Genomic DNA, 19,646 nt, shown 5'->3' on the forward strand with positions numbered 1-19,646 from the left:
ATGATGAATATAATTAAAAATAAATGATGCTATGCATGCTTGTATGCCACCAGAATAAAGCCTCCTACAGGAACCTTTGTTTTAAACATGGTCATTGATTTTGCCTACTTCTCCTTTATTCCTTTGATTTATGGTGAAAAAAGGTCTCTCTTAATTCATTAAGTTCCTACATCATCTACACCCTACTATTCCAAGGACTTGATTTCTGCAAATGCCACTTGAGCTGAAAGCTAAGATAGCTGCTGCTTAAGTGGGGTGGCTGGAATGGAAATAAAAGAGGAAGGCTGCAGCGTATATAAGGCCAGGTTGCAAATGGAAAAGTAGGATTGCAAATGGTGGCTGCACATGAAGTGTGGCGCTACTACCAGTGAGGAGGCATTACTCGTATTTGGAAGGAGGGCTTATTGCACAAGACGGAAGGGTCTACATATGGAGGTTGTGTATAGAAAAGTATAAAACAATAAATGTGTGTGTGTGCGGTGGTGGAGAGGGGGAGAGGGGCTGCTGTACATCAGAGGCATAGCTCGGGGAGGGCAAAGGGGGGGGGGGGCATACACCTACAGGTTAGGATCTATGAGGGCGCTTAGCATGGGCGCCGCACCCCCAAGTGCATGACAAGTGACACAGTGACTCTCTCCCTCCCTCTGCAGAGGAGTGCGGATGTTAGTAACAGCAGAAGAGTCACCGGCTACAACGTCTCAGCAATGATGTCATCTCTCCTCTGCAATGTGCCCAGCATCCTTAAGGGGAGGCACATATGGCAGTCTATAGCGGGACACATCTGGCCATCTAAATGAGGGGGCACATCTAGCTATGTAATGTGGGAGGGGCACATCTGGCTATCTAAAAAGCATTTGTATATTTGGCTCCACCCACGACCACACCCACGTTCTAATGCATGGGCACATCCATTTTTGGTGCCCAAAAGCTGTTTTTTTCCCCAGGTGCTGAAAACCCTAGCTATGCCTCCGCTGTACAAAGAACAGAGAGACGCACAAGGAAAAGCCGAGATTGCACCCAGGAAGCCTCATAATAGTTTTCACCTGTTCAAAGTCACAGAATCTGGGGCTTTTATTTAAGAACCAAGTTGTCACCCTGTCCGAAAAAGTACATTTGTGCCACTGGCGATGGATCAGGTTTAGGAAAAAGGAAATATTTAAAAAAAGCCCAATGTGTTTGTATCCGGGACACACATCTGGCTCTCCTGTCCTTTGCATAATGTCAGGTTACAGAGCGCTCAACAAATAAATGCCTCCGGATGATGAAGTGTTGGTAGCGGAGAGTCCAGCCGGCCTCAATGTAGATTGTCTGTCAGGACAGGAATTAATATTGATCGATGTTGTCTCCCTCCCGAACATCCAGCAACCTTGCCCAATTCAGCCACAGTGACCAGGGCCTTCCACTGGCGTTGCCCATCATACGAATTGACGTTTAATTAAAGATTACAGCGTGCTCCGATGCATTGTTCCACAGTCTATTTCCTAAGCATGGCGTGGAGCAATCCATCATGGCTGACAGGTCGGTGATAGTCTCGCCTTTTGTCAACCTCAAATACAATTCAATCCTGGAATGTTTGTTAAACGTCCAGCCAAATGGGCTTCGCTCAACCTCAAGGCCCCTCGACAAGGTTCAGAACTTTCACGATAGAAGCAAACTGTTCTGGCTGTGTTTCAACTCAGCACTTTACTAGACAGAGCTGAAAATTAAGTTGAAGTTAACCAGATATGGCTCAGGGGAAAGGAAAGGATGGAATACTCTTGAGGGTAGTAGTTGTTCAGCTTTAATCAATTGTGTAGTATTTTGTATTTGTTTTTTTAATCATTTTTTTATTTTATTTTAATGATGACAAAATATTAAAAAGATTAGCTAACTAGCCGTATGAAGAAAGAACGATTAAAGCATAACTACAGTTGCAAGAGACTGGATAGTGGAATGGTTAAGTGCTGCCTCTGATACAGGAGACCAGGGTTTGAATCACAGCTCTTCAGTAAGCCTGCGCCTATGCAATGAGGAGACCTTGGGCAATACTCCCTAACACCGCTATTGCCTATATAGCGTGTCCTAGTGGCTACATCTCTAGCGCTTTGAGTCTGCCAGGAGAAAAGCACAATATATATGTTCTGCGTCTTGTGTTTTGGAATAGGAAGGAACAAGGACTTCTGCTCATCTATTTTTGTTGTCTTTGTCCCTGTTGTTTAGAAATTCTTTAACTTCCTGTCTCTGTGACACCATGGGGTTGAATCAGAGCCTAAAGTGTCACCAGCAAATTAAATGTGTGAGCAATAAAACCTGACAAAGTTTTTACCTCTTTTCACTCCAAGTTATGCTTTCTAATTGTGCTGCCTCTATTGAAGTGGAAGAGGTTTATCCACTTCCTGTACTGGAAGTTTCTCCAATGGGGATTTCACAAAAACACAAACTATATTGTAGATTGTCCAAATGATGGAGTTATTATGGAAAAATGTTAGCTAGAGACGTACTATAATCCTTAATTGCTAGAAAGCTGCTCGTGTAGTGACAGATCACAGACAAATCACTCCAGCCCCCAGCCTGTGTTTCACTACTCTACAAGCAAGGGGAGGGGAAAGAGACGGGAGGTAGAGAAAAACTGTGTGTGTGTATGTTTTGTGTGTATTTTTCCTTATCTTAGTAGCTAAACATTGCTGCAGACTACAGCTTGTAATTTACAGACAAGAAGTTTTGAAGTCTCAATAAATGTTTCTGTCTGTAAAATACAGGTTCTAGTTCATTGGTTTATTTAAAATAAAAACATAAAGCTTTCAGTTTGTAAGCCTTCTTTAGACTATATTCCTGTTGACCTAGAAAATACAATCCGACAATCCGAAGGAGGTAGAGAGATATTTTTCCAAATATAACTGTCATCCAGATACATTAATTACAAGGGATCTTGCAAGGATTGTAAGGTATTTATGGCAAATAGATAAGACCCTTGGTTAACTTAATGCCTGCATAGACTCAGGCTGAGGCTGACATGGAGGTTTTTTTTTTACAGACCCTATCCTGTTCAGTGTGTGCAGCTGGAGCCTGGAAACAGTTACCTGTATTCTACTGAGCGGGGGGGGGGGGGGGGGGTAATCAGGGGGGCACAGTGATTCCCAGAGGGGCCAGTGCCCCAGATTGCCCCACTGTAGCACACCCATGCTTTAGACATAAATGTGTCAGGATCCTAATGTTTGATCATTTATATTTTTTGATTTTTTTTATTGAAAAATGTACATTGTTCTATTTAATTATAAAGGTAGGAATGGATTTTTTGCATATGTGCTGGAATGAAAGATATCAGACCAATTTTACCCCCTTCCATGTAGTATGAGAGCCATACTCTACACAGTCTATTCTATGGAGCTGAACTCCCCATCAGATAAAATCTTTGCAAGATGCTGCACACAAAGATGCCCGTACACACTCAAAAGATCATTATCTGCAAAAGATCTGTTCCTGCAAAAGATCCATTCCTGCAAAATGCATTCATAGTCTATGAGATCTGCAGATCCTCATACACACTTGGTTTAACAGACAATCATCTGCAGATCATCTGCAGATCAGATCCACCAGGATGGATTTTCAGATCTGCAGATGATTGCCAGATATGCAGATGAAGTCTGTTAAACCAAGTGTGTATGAGGCTCTGCAGATCTCATAGACTATGAATGCATTTTGCAGGAATGGATTTTTTGCAGGAACAGATCTTTTGCAGATAATGATCTTTTGAATGTGTACGGGCATCTTTGTGTGCAGCATCTTGCAAAGATTTTATCTGATGGGGAGTGCAGCTCCATAGAATAGACTGTGCAGAGTATGGCTCTCATACTACATGGAAGGGGGTAAAATTGGTCTGTGATCTTGCATTTTCCAAAGACTTTTATCTCAAGTGTGTATGAAGCATAAGGGTTTTGCTCTGTCAGAGCTATCATAATCCAGACAATGAAAATTTATATGACCTTATTGCTGTGTAGGTCAGTTGAGTTCCAGGTCAGCACAGACTAGTTCTGACTTATATTACTGTGAGCACTCTCCAAAATGAAAGCTTGTGTTTTTATACTATGATAATAAACTTGGCTACAGTATGCTTTTGACGCTCCCTCTGGTCAAACCGCATCTGATCTGGCTAGCTGCCTTTATTAAAGATCTATGATGTGGTTTCTGGTGTGTCTCAGGTTACAGAGTGGTTTTAAAAACATGCTAAGGAACTAGGTCTAGTTTTTAAGTAACCCCTTCGCCATGATCAGGCGAAGCTATAAAAATACTAACAATAACAAAAGTAACTAAATAAACAGAAGAAATAACGTTACAATAAAACCAATCAGTTTTTTTTTGTATTATGATTTAAAATATCGTGCAATTTACACTTTATGTGATCACTCCCATTTTATAAAATCACAAAGTCACCCAGATTATCTTACAGGATGATTATTTTTCAGGAGGTCCTGGTCGGTTTCCCTCAGCCACACCACATGGAAAGTCTGCAGATGGCAGGAATCCCGGAACCAACTTTCCAAGGTCCCACCTGTCCGATGCTGTGTCAAAGTCCAAAACCGGTGGAGGTGGAGGCAGTGTCGGCGGCAGACAAAGCTTGGTGGGCCAAATCATTCCGATCTATGGATTTGGAATATTGTTATACATCTTGTATATTCTCTTCAAGGTAAAAAAAAAAAGAAAAACATTTGAGAAATGTTCAACTTTTTAAAATAAAAAAAAAATCTTCATTATAATAATATCTAATCAATATACTTTCCTGTTATGAATTGTTCAGCTTTCCTCAAAAGGAAAAAGTCCAAAACTTGAGCCCAAGAGTGTTCCAATCGGCAATGGAAATCTCAAGAGGAAAATCAGTAAGTCTCCAATGTTAAGTTTTCATTTTTATCATTCAGTCAGAGACTATAAAGAATGAATTCATCAGGAAAAATGTCTGTTTTGTAGTGTGGCTGCAGCTTGATCTGCTCACGTTTGTTGGTGAAGAAAGAGTTTGTTAGTAAAAATATGTCATTGGCAATGAAATCTGCAAATGAGTTCCCATCACGGTTTATGGTATGAATCGTAAAGCAGACGGAAATGGGGAAATAAAAGAGAAAGTATTTAATAAAGCGGCTACAGATGTAATTATATCCTTTATGATTTCTCTCCGCTTTCTAACAAGGGTGCATCTATCCTGAAATTTAGGCTGTGCTAAACTAGGCAGTCAGTCAGTGTCTCCAAAATCATCTAAATGTTTACATTTTGCATTTATCTGGCAACTGAAGCTCTTTCGTTTAAACTACGCTGCATCAGGCTTAGGCTGCCACAAGTGCGGCGTAGTTTTTAACTATTGGTGGTCCTGAACCAGTTAAAACACAGGTTTTTTTTTTTTTTACTTAGCTTTAGAAGTGGTTTTTATTGCTCTCATCTGAAATGCAATACTTTATTTCCTGTTGTGGCTGGAAATTAGTCTGTTTCTCCCAACTAGGAATGCTCAATAAGATGCAAATAATTGAGTTAATACAGGATTATGCAAATTCTTTATGCAAATGTATGTCCCTTGAAAATGGACCAATCGAATTAAACCTTGTTGGGATTTGATTGGTCCATTTTCAAGCTGCATACATTTGTATACACCATTTACATAATCCTGTTTCAACTCTGAATGATTTAAATCTCATTGACCATCCCTACTTTCCACAATGAACAAGTAGTCAGTACAAAGTGGCACGCCATTACTGGGGGTATATTGGGTGCATAACCAAGGTAGTAAGCCAGACTACCAAACGTCACATATACCAAGTCCAAAGTAGGTTAGCACACCAGTGGAGCAAATAAATTTGCTTATTTTATTCCATCAATTAGTCCACACTGCTAGCTGACAATTGTTTTGGGGGCACCGAGGGGTCCCCTTTGTCAAAGCACAGAAGTAGACAGTAACTGTGCTTTGATAAAGGGGACCCATTGGGGCCTGAAACAATTGTCAGCTGGCAGAGTGGATTAATTGATGGAATAAAACAAGCAACTTGATCTTCTCCTCTGGTGTGCTAGCCTACTTTGGACTTGCTACTCCCAACAATGGTCTGCCTCTCCCAACAAAGTCCAAGGTCGGTTAGCACACCAAAGTAGATTTGCAGGACTATTTATTCCTTAATGCAGGGCAACACATCGTTTGACTATTGTTTTGGGGCCACAAAGGACCCCCTTTATCAAAGAGTGCAGACATAGGTCATATGCCTGCACCTTCTGATGAAGGGGATCCTCCGTGGCCCTGAACATTTGTCAAACGCTATGTTGACCTGCAAATCTACTTTGATGTGCTAACCGACCTTGGACATTGCTACTTGTAATAGGTGTTTTGCTTTGTACCTTGGTTATGCACTTAACCCGCATACGGTTTCCATGTGGCCTGGAGGTGGTCGCACTCTTGTAAAAGTTACACACACTCTGAAAACCTGTAAGGTGGCAACATCATCAAGGTTCAGATGTGGATGACACCCCTCCCAAAGGGGGGGAGGGGGTTAAGGCACAAAACAAGGGAAATAGACGCCCAGTGGGAATAAAATAAGTTAACAACAAATAAAACAAAAAAGGAATTGAAGTAAGCCACCTCACCACATTTTATGTTTTATTTGTTTTTAACTTATTTTATTCCCACTGGGCGCATCTTTCCCTTGTCCTGTGTTCTATGTATCTTGTTTGTCAATTAAGTTTGGTAGTTATCTCAGTTGCTTTTTCTCTTCTATAGCCCATACAGGGTCTCTCTGCGCAAAATTGATATACTGTCTCTGCCTGAAGTCTTTATTAATGTTAAACACCAATAATTTGTCATTATCAAAGAATCTTACACAAAGCAACCTCTTGTACAATTAGTAATTCATAATTATTTGTGATTGTGTGTCCAGGAGCTGATTCAGCAAAACAGCCCCAAACCCTAACAATACCACCACCTTGCTTTACAGTTGTTGTTGTTGTTGTTAGTTTTTCTGATGAAATGCTGACATTAATTTTCATCACACATCTTTTGGTACCACGGCTCTATTGTCACCTCATTTTCCAGGGCACTTTGTCCTCATCTTTTCCTGTGTGTTCTTGTTTCATAAATGATTTTATCACAACACGGGGGCGTAGTGGATAGCATTCTCGCCTTGCAACACTGGGTCCCCAGGGCACCAACTGCACAGAGTTTGTATGTCCTCCCCGTGTCTGCATGGCTTTCCTCCAGGCACTTCGGTTTCCTCCCACATCTCAAAAATATGCAGATAAGTGAATTGGCTTAGTGTACAAAAATGTAAGTTCTACCTTTTAATCTTGTAAAAAAACCTGGAAGGGTGTCCACGCTGCACCCCTTCCTTTTATTTTTATGGCTAGCTGCTCCCAGATTTACATTCATGTTTGCATGCTGGTTTTAGGGCCATACTAAATAGTCGTTAGGGTCCCTTTCAATTGGATGACCTCATCGCGGTGGAAGGGTCTATTGTGAAATCCTTTGCATGAAGATTATTTTGGAAGGGAATATCCTCCAATAGTAGTGTAGCACCTGTATTAGCTATAATGAGCGCAGTTGCGTCTTTAAAAGGCCCTGCAGCTCCACATAGCTACTGGCAGGCAGATGCAGCTTGGTTTAGATGTGCTGCCATTCCTTTCTGTGTACAAAAGTGTAAGTTCTACCTTTTTATTGTGTAAAAAAGTTGATTTGCTTCCCTTTTAATTGGCCCTAGATTATGAAGGACATATGACTATGGTAGGGATTAGAGTGTGAGTCTCTCTGAGGGACAGTTAGTGACTAGACAATGTACTCTGTAAAGCGCTGCAGAAAATGGTGGTGCTATCTAAATACAAAATAATAATAATATCTTCATCAGCAAAGAGCAAATCAAAATAAAGGTTTCATGGATGTGTAAATTAAGAGTAAAAATAAATAGTATAAATACCCAAAATAAATAACAGTTTAAAAGGAGGATAAGTGAAAGACTTACCGGTACCTCCAGAAAAGAAGTGACAGCAAAAAGTCATACATTTATTAAGATGTAATAATGACTGAGTCACAGGAGATAGATAAATAAAGTACCCCCATATCTATATTTCTGTTATGTTATCACCATATTTCTACATTCTACATTAAATTGCCTCCTGCTTGTCTACATCCTGAACTCTTGCACAGGACAGAAGGAAACAGAGAAATGCACCCTGTATGTATTTAGAGAGTTTAGCCTTACTACTTACCCCTCATCTTTGACTAATCACCACTGTAATTTGATCTCTCAGCTGTGTCAGCTCATGAATCTACTCTGCCATGGCACAGCAGCTAATTTGTAAATACAGGATGTTAGGAAATAGACACACTGTAGATTTATTGCAGGATTTGTATCGGCTGTAACAAAGAAATGTTTTTCTTTAAAGGTTATTGTGCTGTTGCTTATCTTTTAGAGCAGAGAAGGAGTTCTGAGTTCAGGTCCTGTGTAGGTCACCCTCAAGAACAGCCCTTTTTTGTTTCATTACTAAATAAAAGTATCCAATTAGTTAAATCATGTTTTGAAATGAATCTTTAAGGCCTTGTTCACATTGGGTTCCGTCAGCGTTTCCGTCCGCGTTTGGCATTTTTTGACTCAATTTTTATTTCCGATTCCCGGCGATTATCTGCGCGCTGTTTTTTTTTTTTTTTGTGAACCGCTTGTCTAAGCGGTTTTGCCAAGCGATTGCGTTTTTACACTTCCTGACGTCGGTCAGGAAGTGAAGTCTTTGATCTGGAAAATAATAAATACAATGTATTTATTCTTAAAAATGCGAACGCAATCGCTGCACAAAGCAATTTTGTGAGCATTTGTGTTTTCCTATACCTCCATTGAGGCAAAATCGCCTCAAAAATGGCTCATGCAGCGCTTTTCTGAGCGGAACGCGGACGGAAAGCTCCAATCTGAACTACACCATAGAGAAGAATGGTATAGCCGCTTTCAGGGCGTTTTAGAAAAAAACATACATTCAAGCTTACATTTGGCCAAAAACGCCTCTAGTGTGATGAAGCCCTCAGGCCTCATTCACAGTGGGACATTGCGTTGTAATGCAGCATTAAAGTCACAACACAGCATTACAACACAATAAAAAGGTGGTAACGCAGATTAATGCTGCATTACCGTTGCATACAGTAGTTACAGGACAGCTTTCACAGCGGGAAACATGGCAGCGCTTTCAAACAAAACTTATACCTGAATGATTCATCTGCATTGATGTGCAGAGCCCCACCGGACTGCATTACACACTACACAGTACAGCATACAGGCAATGAAAAGTATGCTTTCCTGTATCTGGTAACGTGTGCGTTTAGTGGTAACACACTGCAAGCAGTGCATTATAATAACGAGATTGTAGGCCTTTGGCAGGGCCCTCTCCCCTTGTGTATCATACTTGACTGTGTGCACTTTACCCAGAATTTGGAACTGGTAATGTTTACCACTACCACTCCAGTTTATGATCTGGCATTGTACTATTATCTGCATTGTGTTGTGTATCTTATTGCTATTACCTGTATTGTTGTATCTATTGTCTATTACCTGTATTGTTCTGTCACCCGTTATCATTGTCTGTAATCCTATTTATTGTACAGCGCTGCGTAATATGTTGGCGCTATATAAATCCAATAAATGATAATAATAATACACGTCACAATGCAACGCTAACGCTGCACTGTGATCGTCGCATAGGATTAGCATTGCAGAGAGGTAAGCTGCGTTATAAGACTTTATAACTCAGCTCTGCAACGTCCCACTGTGAATGCAACCTTTATAACATTTTCTTGCATTTATGCTAAACTTTGCAAAAATGTCTACCTTGCTGTCAGTTACAATGGCCTCAATTCACTAAGATCACGCTGGAGATAATAAGGCAAGAGAAAACTTATCTTAACTCTTCATTCCTTAAGTTACCTCCTCTGTAGTTATTTTCACATGCAGTTAATTAACAGCCTGTCTTTAACTCTGGAGTTATTTTAAGGATTGAAGAGTTAACTTAAAGACAGAAGAGTTAACTTTAGGTTTGCCTGAGGTAAAATGTTTCCTGAATACTACATGCCTTATCACCATGGTAACAACTCTAGAAGAGTTATTAAAGACAGGAGATAATCTTAGTGAATTGAGGCCATTTTACAGAAAGAGGACAGAATTTAATACTTACAGTAATATTGCCATTTTTTAATTAAATGTTTTAAAAGGATTATTTTAATATTTTCATCTTTGTTTCTTTCTACATACGTTACGGATATTTTTGTCTACACAACAGACCTGAATTTAGATTAGGAAGAATGTTTAATCTCCGCAATTCAGTTTCATATTTAAAAAAAAAAAAAAGACTAAAAGAAAATGTCCTATCTGTGGTTTGATGATGATTTGCACACACTGGCAATAATAAAACTGTTTTTTTTATTTCTTTTTATCGGGTTCTAAACACAGAGAAATTCGGAGGTAATCTGACACCGGGTTTATGTAGCAAAATAAGAAAATTGCAAATCCTAATTGAAATCTTCGGGCCATTTCCATTGATAAATCTGAAGCTCGTTTACACGCTTCTGTTTCGGTTTTACTTTTTTTGCCAAAGACGATGATAAATAGAGTATTGTATCTTCTGGCAGATTATTCTCTGTTTATCACTGAGGTTTTTTTTTTCCCTTTCTTGTAGCGGACTACGAGCTCAGCCAATTGCAAGATAAACTTCGAGAGACAGAGGAAGCCATGGAAAAAATTATCTCGCGTCTAGGACCCAACTGCGAGCGGTACGGCCGTGCTTAATGAAACCTATAAATCAATATCTTTTGGGTAATGCATAAAATAAACACAATATTAAACTCTCATTTTGCTGGAGCCGCGAGACGCCGCATTATATCACCAAGGTGGATTTTTAATATTCAGGATTATTAAAAAATAACAGAGGAGCACATGTGTGTAGTCTCCTCTAATATACTGCGCATCAAGCCAGCCGAGGAATGGGGATTTTACTCAGATTTCTGTACAACGAAATTAAATATTTATTAGAATTTTTAAATGGTTTTAAATGAAATTTATACGTGGAGTGAGCACCTTTTATGACACCAGAAACTTTTCTGCACTGAGTTTTTTTATTGTATATTGTGTTTGTTTGAGGCCTGGAACCCACTACAAATCGTAAAGCGATATCGCCATCACTAGTGTTTTTAATTAGCGTTTTGTAAGCGATTTCATGAGAGCTTTTTGCTAGCAATTGTGATAGCGATTTGCAGTTACCGATTTTAATTCTGATTGGTACTTTTTAATATAATTTTTTTTACAGTTTGCAGTAGTTTAAAATCACATACAAATCGCTATGAGCGATTTGCCAGCGCTTATATAATTTATATTGAAGCGCAAAGGCTCCCACAATGCTGCATGTCCTGCGATGGCGATTTTGGTAATCACAATCGCTACTGTGGAACTTGTTACATTTATTTACATTGGCAAAGCATATAGGGAAATCGCTAGCGATTTAAAGTGCTCCCTAAATGCTCAAAAAAGCGCACTAGTGGGTTTCAGCAGGGCCGGTTCTGTCATGAAGCAAGGTGAAACAATTGCATCAGGCTCCGTGATTACAGGGGCAGCATGTTTGTACTGTGTGTTGACACTTACAGCATGCAGTCAGAGTAGGAGGAGAAGTGAGGGCAGAGGGAGGTGAAGAGGTCATCATTGGGGAAAAGCAGCTTGTTGTGCTGTGTGAGGAGTTTGACAGTGAGAGAGCAGGGGGGAGGCAGGAGAGCAGCAGTGTTTCATTTGAATTAAACTAATCAGAGTAAATTGTCGGTTGCTGTGGGATCATTCCAAATCAGCAAGGGGGGGGAGGGGGCACATCCTTACAAGTTTTTCTCAGGCAGCAAAAAGTCTAGGACCGGCCCTCGGTTCCAGCCCTGAGGCTGGGGAGATACACCTCCCGATAATGGTTTGTTTTGCCTCACTGAGATGTCAGTGGTGAGATCTCTGCCACATTGCGTTCCGCAGCTTTGCACGTCTGCTTGATCATGGAGTAGGAGCCTCTCTGAGGGACAGTTAGTGACAAGACAATATACTGTATACTCTAAATAGCGTCATCATTTTCTGCAGCATTGTACAAATACTAAATAATAATAACCTAATCAGCAAAGAGCATAATAAAGGTTTAAAGGATGTGTAAATTAAAGTGGACCCAAACTAAAAATACAAGATTTCAGAAATAAAATCTATTTTCTAAATTATAATAATAAATAGCAGCCTTTTTGTCAGCTGCATGAAGACAAATATAAAATATTTTACATTTATTGAAGGAACCCCTCCCTTCCTTTCATATTGCCGGGACAGAATCCGGCAGACTGGTGGAGTAGGAGGTGTCCAGCAAAGGAGGAATTGCTAATGGCTGTTACCTGTATAACCCTAGTTATGCAAAGAGGAGGGTGAAAAGCATGCACTGAAATGCTCGTAGGCTTGAAGGAGTGTTTATTTATCTTTGTATGTGTCAGAGTGGTGCAACTAAATATTTTGAATTAAAAAAAATGTTTGGTTTGGGTCCGCTTTAAGAGTAATACTATCTCTCTTTAGTTTAGGGACTAGGGCAGCTTCCGGTTGGGTGAAGATGCAGGGTGGGAGGTCTTTTGGGTTCTCTTGGGGGAGGGAGGCGGGTTCCGGTCACCAGATTTGATATATTGTCTCCATGGACATGATAATGTTCAAACACTATACTCTTCTCACTGTTACCAATCTACTAAATGGCACCTAAACGTGAACAGATTGATTGTATACTTTGGAACACCAGGGGTCTCTCAATTCCTCTTTTAAGGGCCCGTTTCCACTATTGCGGTGCGGAATCGCCGGTAATTCACCGTGGATGAAATCGCATGCGGATGTGATTCCGCATGCGTATTTTGGCGCGATTTCGCATGCGATTTTTTGCATAGGTTAGGGTACATGCGATTTTAACCATGTCACTGCCTGTGTTAATTTACTTTAGTTTATATGCGAAATCGCACGCGCAATCGCAGGAAAATACGCATGCGATTTCCCTATTGATTGCATTGCATGCGATTCGCATAGCGGTGTGCGGGGAGCGAATTCTGATGGCTCTGCCATGCAGATTTTCACCGCACACAAAAACGCTCAGCCATACGGACAAGTGGAATCAGGCCCATCCACTTGTATTGGCTATGCAAATCCGCATGCAGACAACGCATGCGGATTCGCGATAGTGGAAACGGGCCCTAAGGGGTCATTGGTATTCAACTATATCATAAAATACTCACTACATATAGTCATTCTTTTAGAGACCCATCTCCAAGGTGGTAAAATCCTTACGCTTAACCTTGGGTTGGACATTACTATAACTCCACTTTCTCATTATACTCTAGAGGGGTAAGCATCCTAATCCGAAAAAATATCCCATTTCAACTTTTGGACCTGAAAATCGATGGATCGGGCAGATACGTTTTAATGCACGGAAAATTTCATGAAACCAAACTAGTACTAATAGGTCTATATAATCCTCTTCCAGTAATAATAAATAGTAAAAATGCCAAAAATAAACAACAGTATAAAAGGAGGGTAAGTGGAAGACTTACCTCCAAAAACAAGTGACAACAATAAGTCATAAATTGTGATGGACATATGGCTATGGTAATGATTACATCTATGATCAAGCAGGTGTGCAGAGCTGGGAACTCAATGTGGCAGAGATCTCACCGCTGCCACTAAGGACTCCTCTTCCTCCTGTTGGATGTTTTTCATTTATTCGGGGACATAGTGTTGAGATCTCTGTGTTCCCACATTCCCAGCCCTGCCCACTATCCCTGCTAATTTCTCAGGGAGGGATCACATTTGTGTCTGCAGGAACCGCAGATGAATCCTCGCATTTGTGCGTTTTCTGCGACTGAACACAGGCATTTCTTTTTTATACTAACCAGTGAATTTCAATGAGGAATTACATGCTTAGGCCTTGATTCACTAAGACAAATAGCATGCCTTATCAAAGTTAGCATGCCTTATCAAAGTTAGCACGCCTTATCAGAGTAGCACAGCGATCTTGCCTGCTATTTGGCAATGACGAGAGCTTCACTTGTCCTGCCCTGAGCCCCTGCGGGTTCGTATCGCTCGCTATGCTACCAGAGTAGTGTCCCTCTTTCTCATCTCAAAAAGTTGGGAGGTATGTCCTTATGTGATGAAGTTTGACACTCCTGGTCTAGGGGTGTTTCTTCGAATCCTGAATTTGAATCTAAACTAAAGTGGACAAAGGTGGGGGAAGGTATGGGGGTCAGATCAGGGGTGTGGGGGGGGCCTAACTCGTCCTCCGTGTTCTGCCCTCGACGTCGCGTTCCGGGACTTATTCTTCCACCTTCACATTCCTGGCTAGCTCTGTGCGACCAGCGGCACTGTTGTAGTGTTGCTTCAGTGTTGAGCTACACAGATGATTAGAAAAGTAGGGGTACGGATACCCCAGTAACTTCTAATGGAGTGACTAAAGAAGTCATTTTAGTTCATTAAAGGGAACATAGAATATAGTTTGAATAGTTTTTATACACAATCAAGGAGCACAGCAGGGCCGGATTTCAGGTAAGGCCACAAGGCCATGGCCTAGGGCACCAAGAATGCAAGGGGCGGGTGTGGGCAGCAGGGTGGCAGTAACAGTTAGCCTGACAAACATTCGTTCTGCTACACAGAGTTTGCACATAATGGTGGGAGCTACAAACAGCCGGATCTGGCACTCTGGGGATGAAGGTAAAGTGAACGGGCAGTTACAATGATCTCTGAGCTGCCTGTCACTCACCAAATGTGCCGCTCGCCAAGGAGCTTACAATCTAATCCCTGCCATCATGTCACTAACTGTTCTCAGAGGATCCTACAATCTAATATTTGCCGTGTTGGAAGGGGGGGGGGGGGAGTTTAGGATGCTGTCAGTCGGGGGCAGCTGGTGATAGTGGGCCTCGGGATGTAAAATGTACAAATCCGGCCCTGTTCAGCGGCCCTGTTCAGGGGGCACCCATGTTACTCACGGGGAGGGGGGGTACTTCTAAACTCACCTTTCGTAAAAACGTGCATACAATATCCAGAAACTGAACAGGGTGTGTTCTCTGTGTTTCAGGCAGGATAACGTCAGTGCGGATGAGGAGCAGCAGCTGCTGCAGAGACTGAAGGAGATCACCAGAGCCATGAAGGAGGGGAAGGTCCTGGATGGAGTCTCCCCGGAGCAGGAGGCAGAGGAGGCGCCTTATATGGAGGGCTGGGAAGGTACCTGCTGTTTGTTCAGCCTATTGGAAAATTGTGCAAACTGGACTAAGGACCCTTCCCCACCTGCGCGGATTGGGAAACACAAGTTTCTGTCAGATTCTTCCCAATGCATTTGTGGTTTCCATTCATTGTAATGCAATGCGTTTTCATATTTTTATCGTCAACCATGCGTTGCAATTTCACCTCGAATCGCAGTGTATGGATGGGGACACGAGTCAGTGCAGTATATGCTCTTCTAATGTCCCTGTTGTCCCTGCAGATCGCATCCCATCACCTCACCGAAATCACGTCTGGAAAACCACAAATGAGGGGAAGGGGCCTAAGAACCTAATGCCATGAAACATAATATTATTGTGGCCATTGAAGCCCTATACATTCACAGTGACCATTTTGTTGCGTTCCCTGTGACAGCAGAAATGCAATGGATCAGGACAGCAGTGTTGCACGTTATGCTTCTGTTGCGTAGGGTACAATGAAGCATACACTCAATGAAAAGTATGCTTCACTCTTACTGTTAGTGCGCTATTTACTGGTAGGGCATGAAGTGCGTTACCATACTGCAACCCGCTATACCGCAACGCTCCCACCACACTGTGAATATCGCAGAGGGGGTACATTGCAGTGGAGTAAGCCATGTTACAAAGTGGCCGTTAGTTACACCGCAACGCACAACTGTGAATGCGGCCTAACAGAACCTGGATGTTTTCTACCCACACAAACTCATGTCACTCAGGATTCACCATCTGTCACATGACTAACATACATCATATATAACATTACTGATCATAACAGTCAATATGAAAAAATGTAATGAATCCTACTGGTGTGGATAGGATTCATTACATTTTTTGTATGATCGCTCCACCAATGTTTATTTTATTTTTTGTCAATATTTATTTGATTATTCTTTGAATAAAATTTCCTTTTTTTAATTTTATTTATTTTACATACCCCCAGGGGCGTAGCTAGAAATGACTGGGCCCCATAGCAAAAAAAAATTATGGGCCCCCCCACGGACTTCGGACCTCCCACCCAAACATTTTGTGGAGAAATCTGATTTCCCCACAAAATGCAACCAGATTGTCGGTAGATTTCCCTACAGTATGCAACCAGATTGTCGGCAGATTTCCCCACAAAATGCACCCAGATTGTCGGCAAATTTCCACACAATATGCAACCAGATTGTTGGCAGATTTCCCCACAAATTGCAACCAGATTGTTGGCAGATTTCCCAATAAAATGCAACCAGATTGGTGGCAGATTTCTCCACAAATTGCAACCAGATTGTCGGCAGATTTCCCAAAAAAATGCAACCACATTGGCAGCAGATTTCCCCACGAATTGCAACCAGATTGTCGGCAGATTTCCACACAATATGGAACCAGATTGTTGGCAGATTTCCACACAATATGCCACCAGATTGTCGGCAGATTTCCACGCAATATGCAACCACATTGTCGGCAGATTTCCACACAATATGGAACCAGATTGTCAGCAGATTTCCACACAATATGCCACCAGATTGTCGGCAGATTTCCACACAATATGCAACCAGATTGTTGGCAGATTTCCACAAAAAATGCAACCAGATTGTTGGCAGATTTCCCAATAAAATGCAACCAGATTGGTGGCAGATTTCTCCACAAATTGCAACCAGATTGTCGGCAGATTCCCCAAAAAAATGCAACCAGATTGGCGGCAGATTTCCCCACGAATTGCAACCAGATTGTCGGCAGATTTCATCACAAAATGCAACCAGATTGTCGGCAGATTTCCCCACAAAATGCAACCAGATTGTCGGCAGATTTCCCCACAGAATGCAACCAGATTGTTGGCAGATTTCCCCACAAAATGCAACCAGATTGTCGGTAGATTTCCCTACAGTATGCAACCAGATTGTCGGCAGATTTCCCCACAAAATGCACCCAGATTGTCGGCAAATTTCCACACAATATGCAACCAGATTGTTGGCAGATTTCCCCACAAATTGCAACCAGATTGTTGGCAGATTTCCCAATAAAATGCAACCAGATTGGTGGCAGATTTCTCCACAAATTGCAACCAGATTGTCGGCAGATTTCCCAAAAAAATGCAACCAGATTGGCAGCAGATTTCCCCACGAATTGCAACCAGATTGTCGGCAGATTTCCACACAATATGGAACCAGATTGTTGGCAGATTTCCACACAATATGCCACCAGATTGTCGGCAGATTTTCACACAATATGCAACCACATTGTCGGCAGATTTCCACACAATATGGAACCAGATTGTCAGCAGATTTCCACACAATATGCCACCAGATTGTCGGCAGATTTCCACACAATATGCAACCAGATTGTTGGCAGATTTCCACAAAAAATGCAACCAGATTGTTGGCAGATTTCCCAATAAAATGCAACCAGATTGGTGGCAGATTTCTCCACAAATTGCAACCAGATTGTCGGCAGATTTCCCAAAAAAATGCAACCAGATTGGCGGCAGATTTCCCCACGAATTGCAACCAGATTGTCGGCAGATTTCATCACAAAATGCAACCAGATTGTCGGCAGATTTCCCCACAAAATGCAACCAGATTGTCGGCAGATTTCCCCACAGAATGCAACCAGATTGTTGGCAGATTTCCCCACAAATTGCAACCAGACAGTCGGCAGATTTCCCAACAAAATGCAACCAGATTGTCGGCAGATTTCCCCAAAAATTGCAACCAGATTGTTGGCAGATTTCTCAACAAGATGCAATCAGATTGTCGCCAGATTTCCCCACAAAATGCAGTATATGTAGCCAGGTCTATAGTGGGCTAACATTAATTAGCTGGAGGGAGGGTGGTTGGGCAGGCTGGCAGTTATTTGCGGTGCAGGCACTGCACTGGGTAGGCAGTTAGGTAGCCGGGTGGGAGGGTAGGCAGATAGGTAGCCGGGTGGGAGGGTAGGCAGATAGGTAGATGGGTGGGCAGTTAGGTAGCTGGGTGGCAGGGTAGGCAGATAGGTAGACGTGTGGGAGGGTAGGCAGATAGGTAGCCAGGTGGGCAGTTAGGTAGCCGGGTGGGAGGGTGGGCAGTTAGGTAGCCCGGTGGGAGGGTAGGCAGTTAGGTAGCCGGGTAGGCAGTTAGGTAGCCGGGTGGGCAGTTAGGTAGCCGGGTGGGAGGGTAGGCAGTTAGGTAGCCGGGTAGCCAGTTTGGCAGCCGGGTGGGAGGGTAGGCAGTTAGGTAGCAGGGTGGGCGGGTGGGCAGATGGGTAGTTTAGTGGGGTAGGGGCCCGACTCCTATCCTCCCTGCCTCACCTTGGGGGCCCCCTCCTATTATTAGCGGTGCGGGAGAGCGGCATATACAGCAGGCTCCGGCAGGGTAATCAGATGCTAGAGGTCCAGCTGCCCCCAGGCTACGGTGTCTCCTCTGTATGTTTGTACACAATGAACAGAGGCGCCAAAAGTATAAGATTAGATTAAATGAGTTTAAAAACCAACTTAAATGGCAAAATTGAAGGAGGAAGTGGTGGTCTTACCTCCCTCAAGCAGACACGACAATGATTGCGATTCAGACAGTCAAACACATTTATTAGGAACTCCAAAAAGAAATGCCACGCGTTTCGCAGGTTCAACCCAGCTTCATCAGGCAATATAGGGAGGAGTATCAAACAATCTGCACAAGGATTCAAATTAAGCGCTTCTGGCGCCAGAGGCGCTTAATTTGAATCCTTGTGCAGATTGTTTGATACTCCTCCCTATATTGCCCGATGAAGCGGGGTTGAACCTGCGAAACGCGTTGCATTTCTTTTTGGAGTTCCTAATAAATGTGTTTGACTGTCTGAATCGCAGTCATTGTCGTGTCTGCTTGAGGGAGGTAAGACCACCACTTCCTCCTTCAATTTTGCCATTTAAGTTGGTTTTAAGCTCATTTAATCTAATCTTATACTTTTGGCGCCTCTGTTCATTATGTACAATTTTGAGTCCACCCTTGGTGGAGGGTTGCTACCCTTTCTTCCTGTCTACAGAGAGCGACTTCTTAATCTTGAGTGGGGTCAGGACAATCTCCCCACCTGCCTTTACAGTGGTTGCCTGCTGGTGACCCTGACTTGTGAGTATCTAGCAATACAAACTTATTGCCACCTTGTCCAGTACGAATTACACTATTGGGGCTCTTGGTGTTCCCTGTTTTTATCTCCTCTGTATGCTGCTCGCAAAGCGAGCAGCATACAGAGGAGACACCGTAGCCCGGGGGCAGCTGGACCTCTAGCATCTGAGCCTGCTGGACCTCCCGCCGGAGCCTGCTCTATATGCCGCCCTCCCTCGCCACTCATAATAGGAGGAGGGGGGCCCCCGAGGTGAGGGGGGGGCGGGACGGCGCGCCGGCATTATTATGATTAGAAAAAAAGTCCTCTCTCAGCTGAGGGCGGCGGGCCCCTTGTGACGTAGGGCTGCCGCGGG

General features: G+C 42.6%; 1 protein-coding gene across 1 annotated transcript in view; it reads left to right on the forward strand.

The window, feature by feature from the left end:
- The window catches only part of RIC3 (RIC3 acetylcholine receptor chaperone), a 35,605-nt gene that overhangs the window by 8,969 nt on the left and 6,990 nt on the right, over nucleotides 1–19,646 (forward strand). Inside the window, exons 2-5 of the mRNA XM_068260127.1 lie at nucleotides 4,443–4,663; nucleotides 4,775–4,853; nucleotides 10,648–10,741; nucleotides 15,076–15,221. Of these exons, the coding sequence (XP_068116228.1) occupies nucleotides 4,443–4,663; nucleotides 4,775–4,853; nucleotides 10,648–10,741; nucleotides 15,076–15,221 (540 nt within the window). The remainder of the gene's footprint in view (nucleotides 1–4,442; nucleotides 4,664–4,774; nucleotides 4,854–10,647; nucleotides 10,742–15,075; nucleotides 15,222–19,646) is intronic.

This window comes from Hyperolius riggenbachi, chromosome 11 (assembly GCF_040937935.1).
Source record: "Hyperolius riggenbachi isolate aHypRig1 chromosome 11, aHypRig1.pri, whole genome shotgun sequence".
NCBI classification, from domain to species: domain Eukaryota; kingdom Metazoa; phylum Chordata; class Amphibia; order Anura; family Hyperoliidae; genus Hyperolius; species Hyperolius riggenbachi.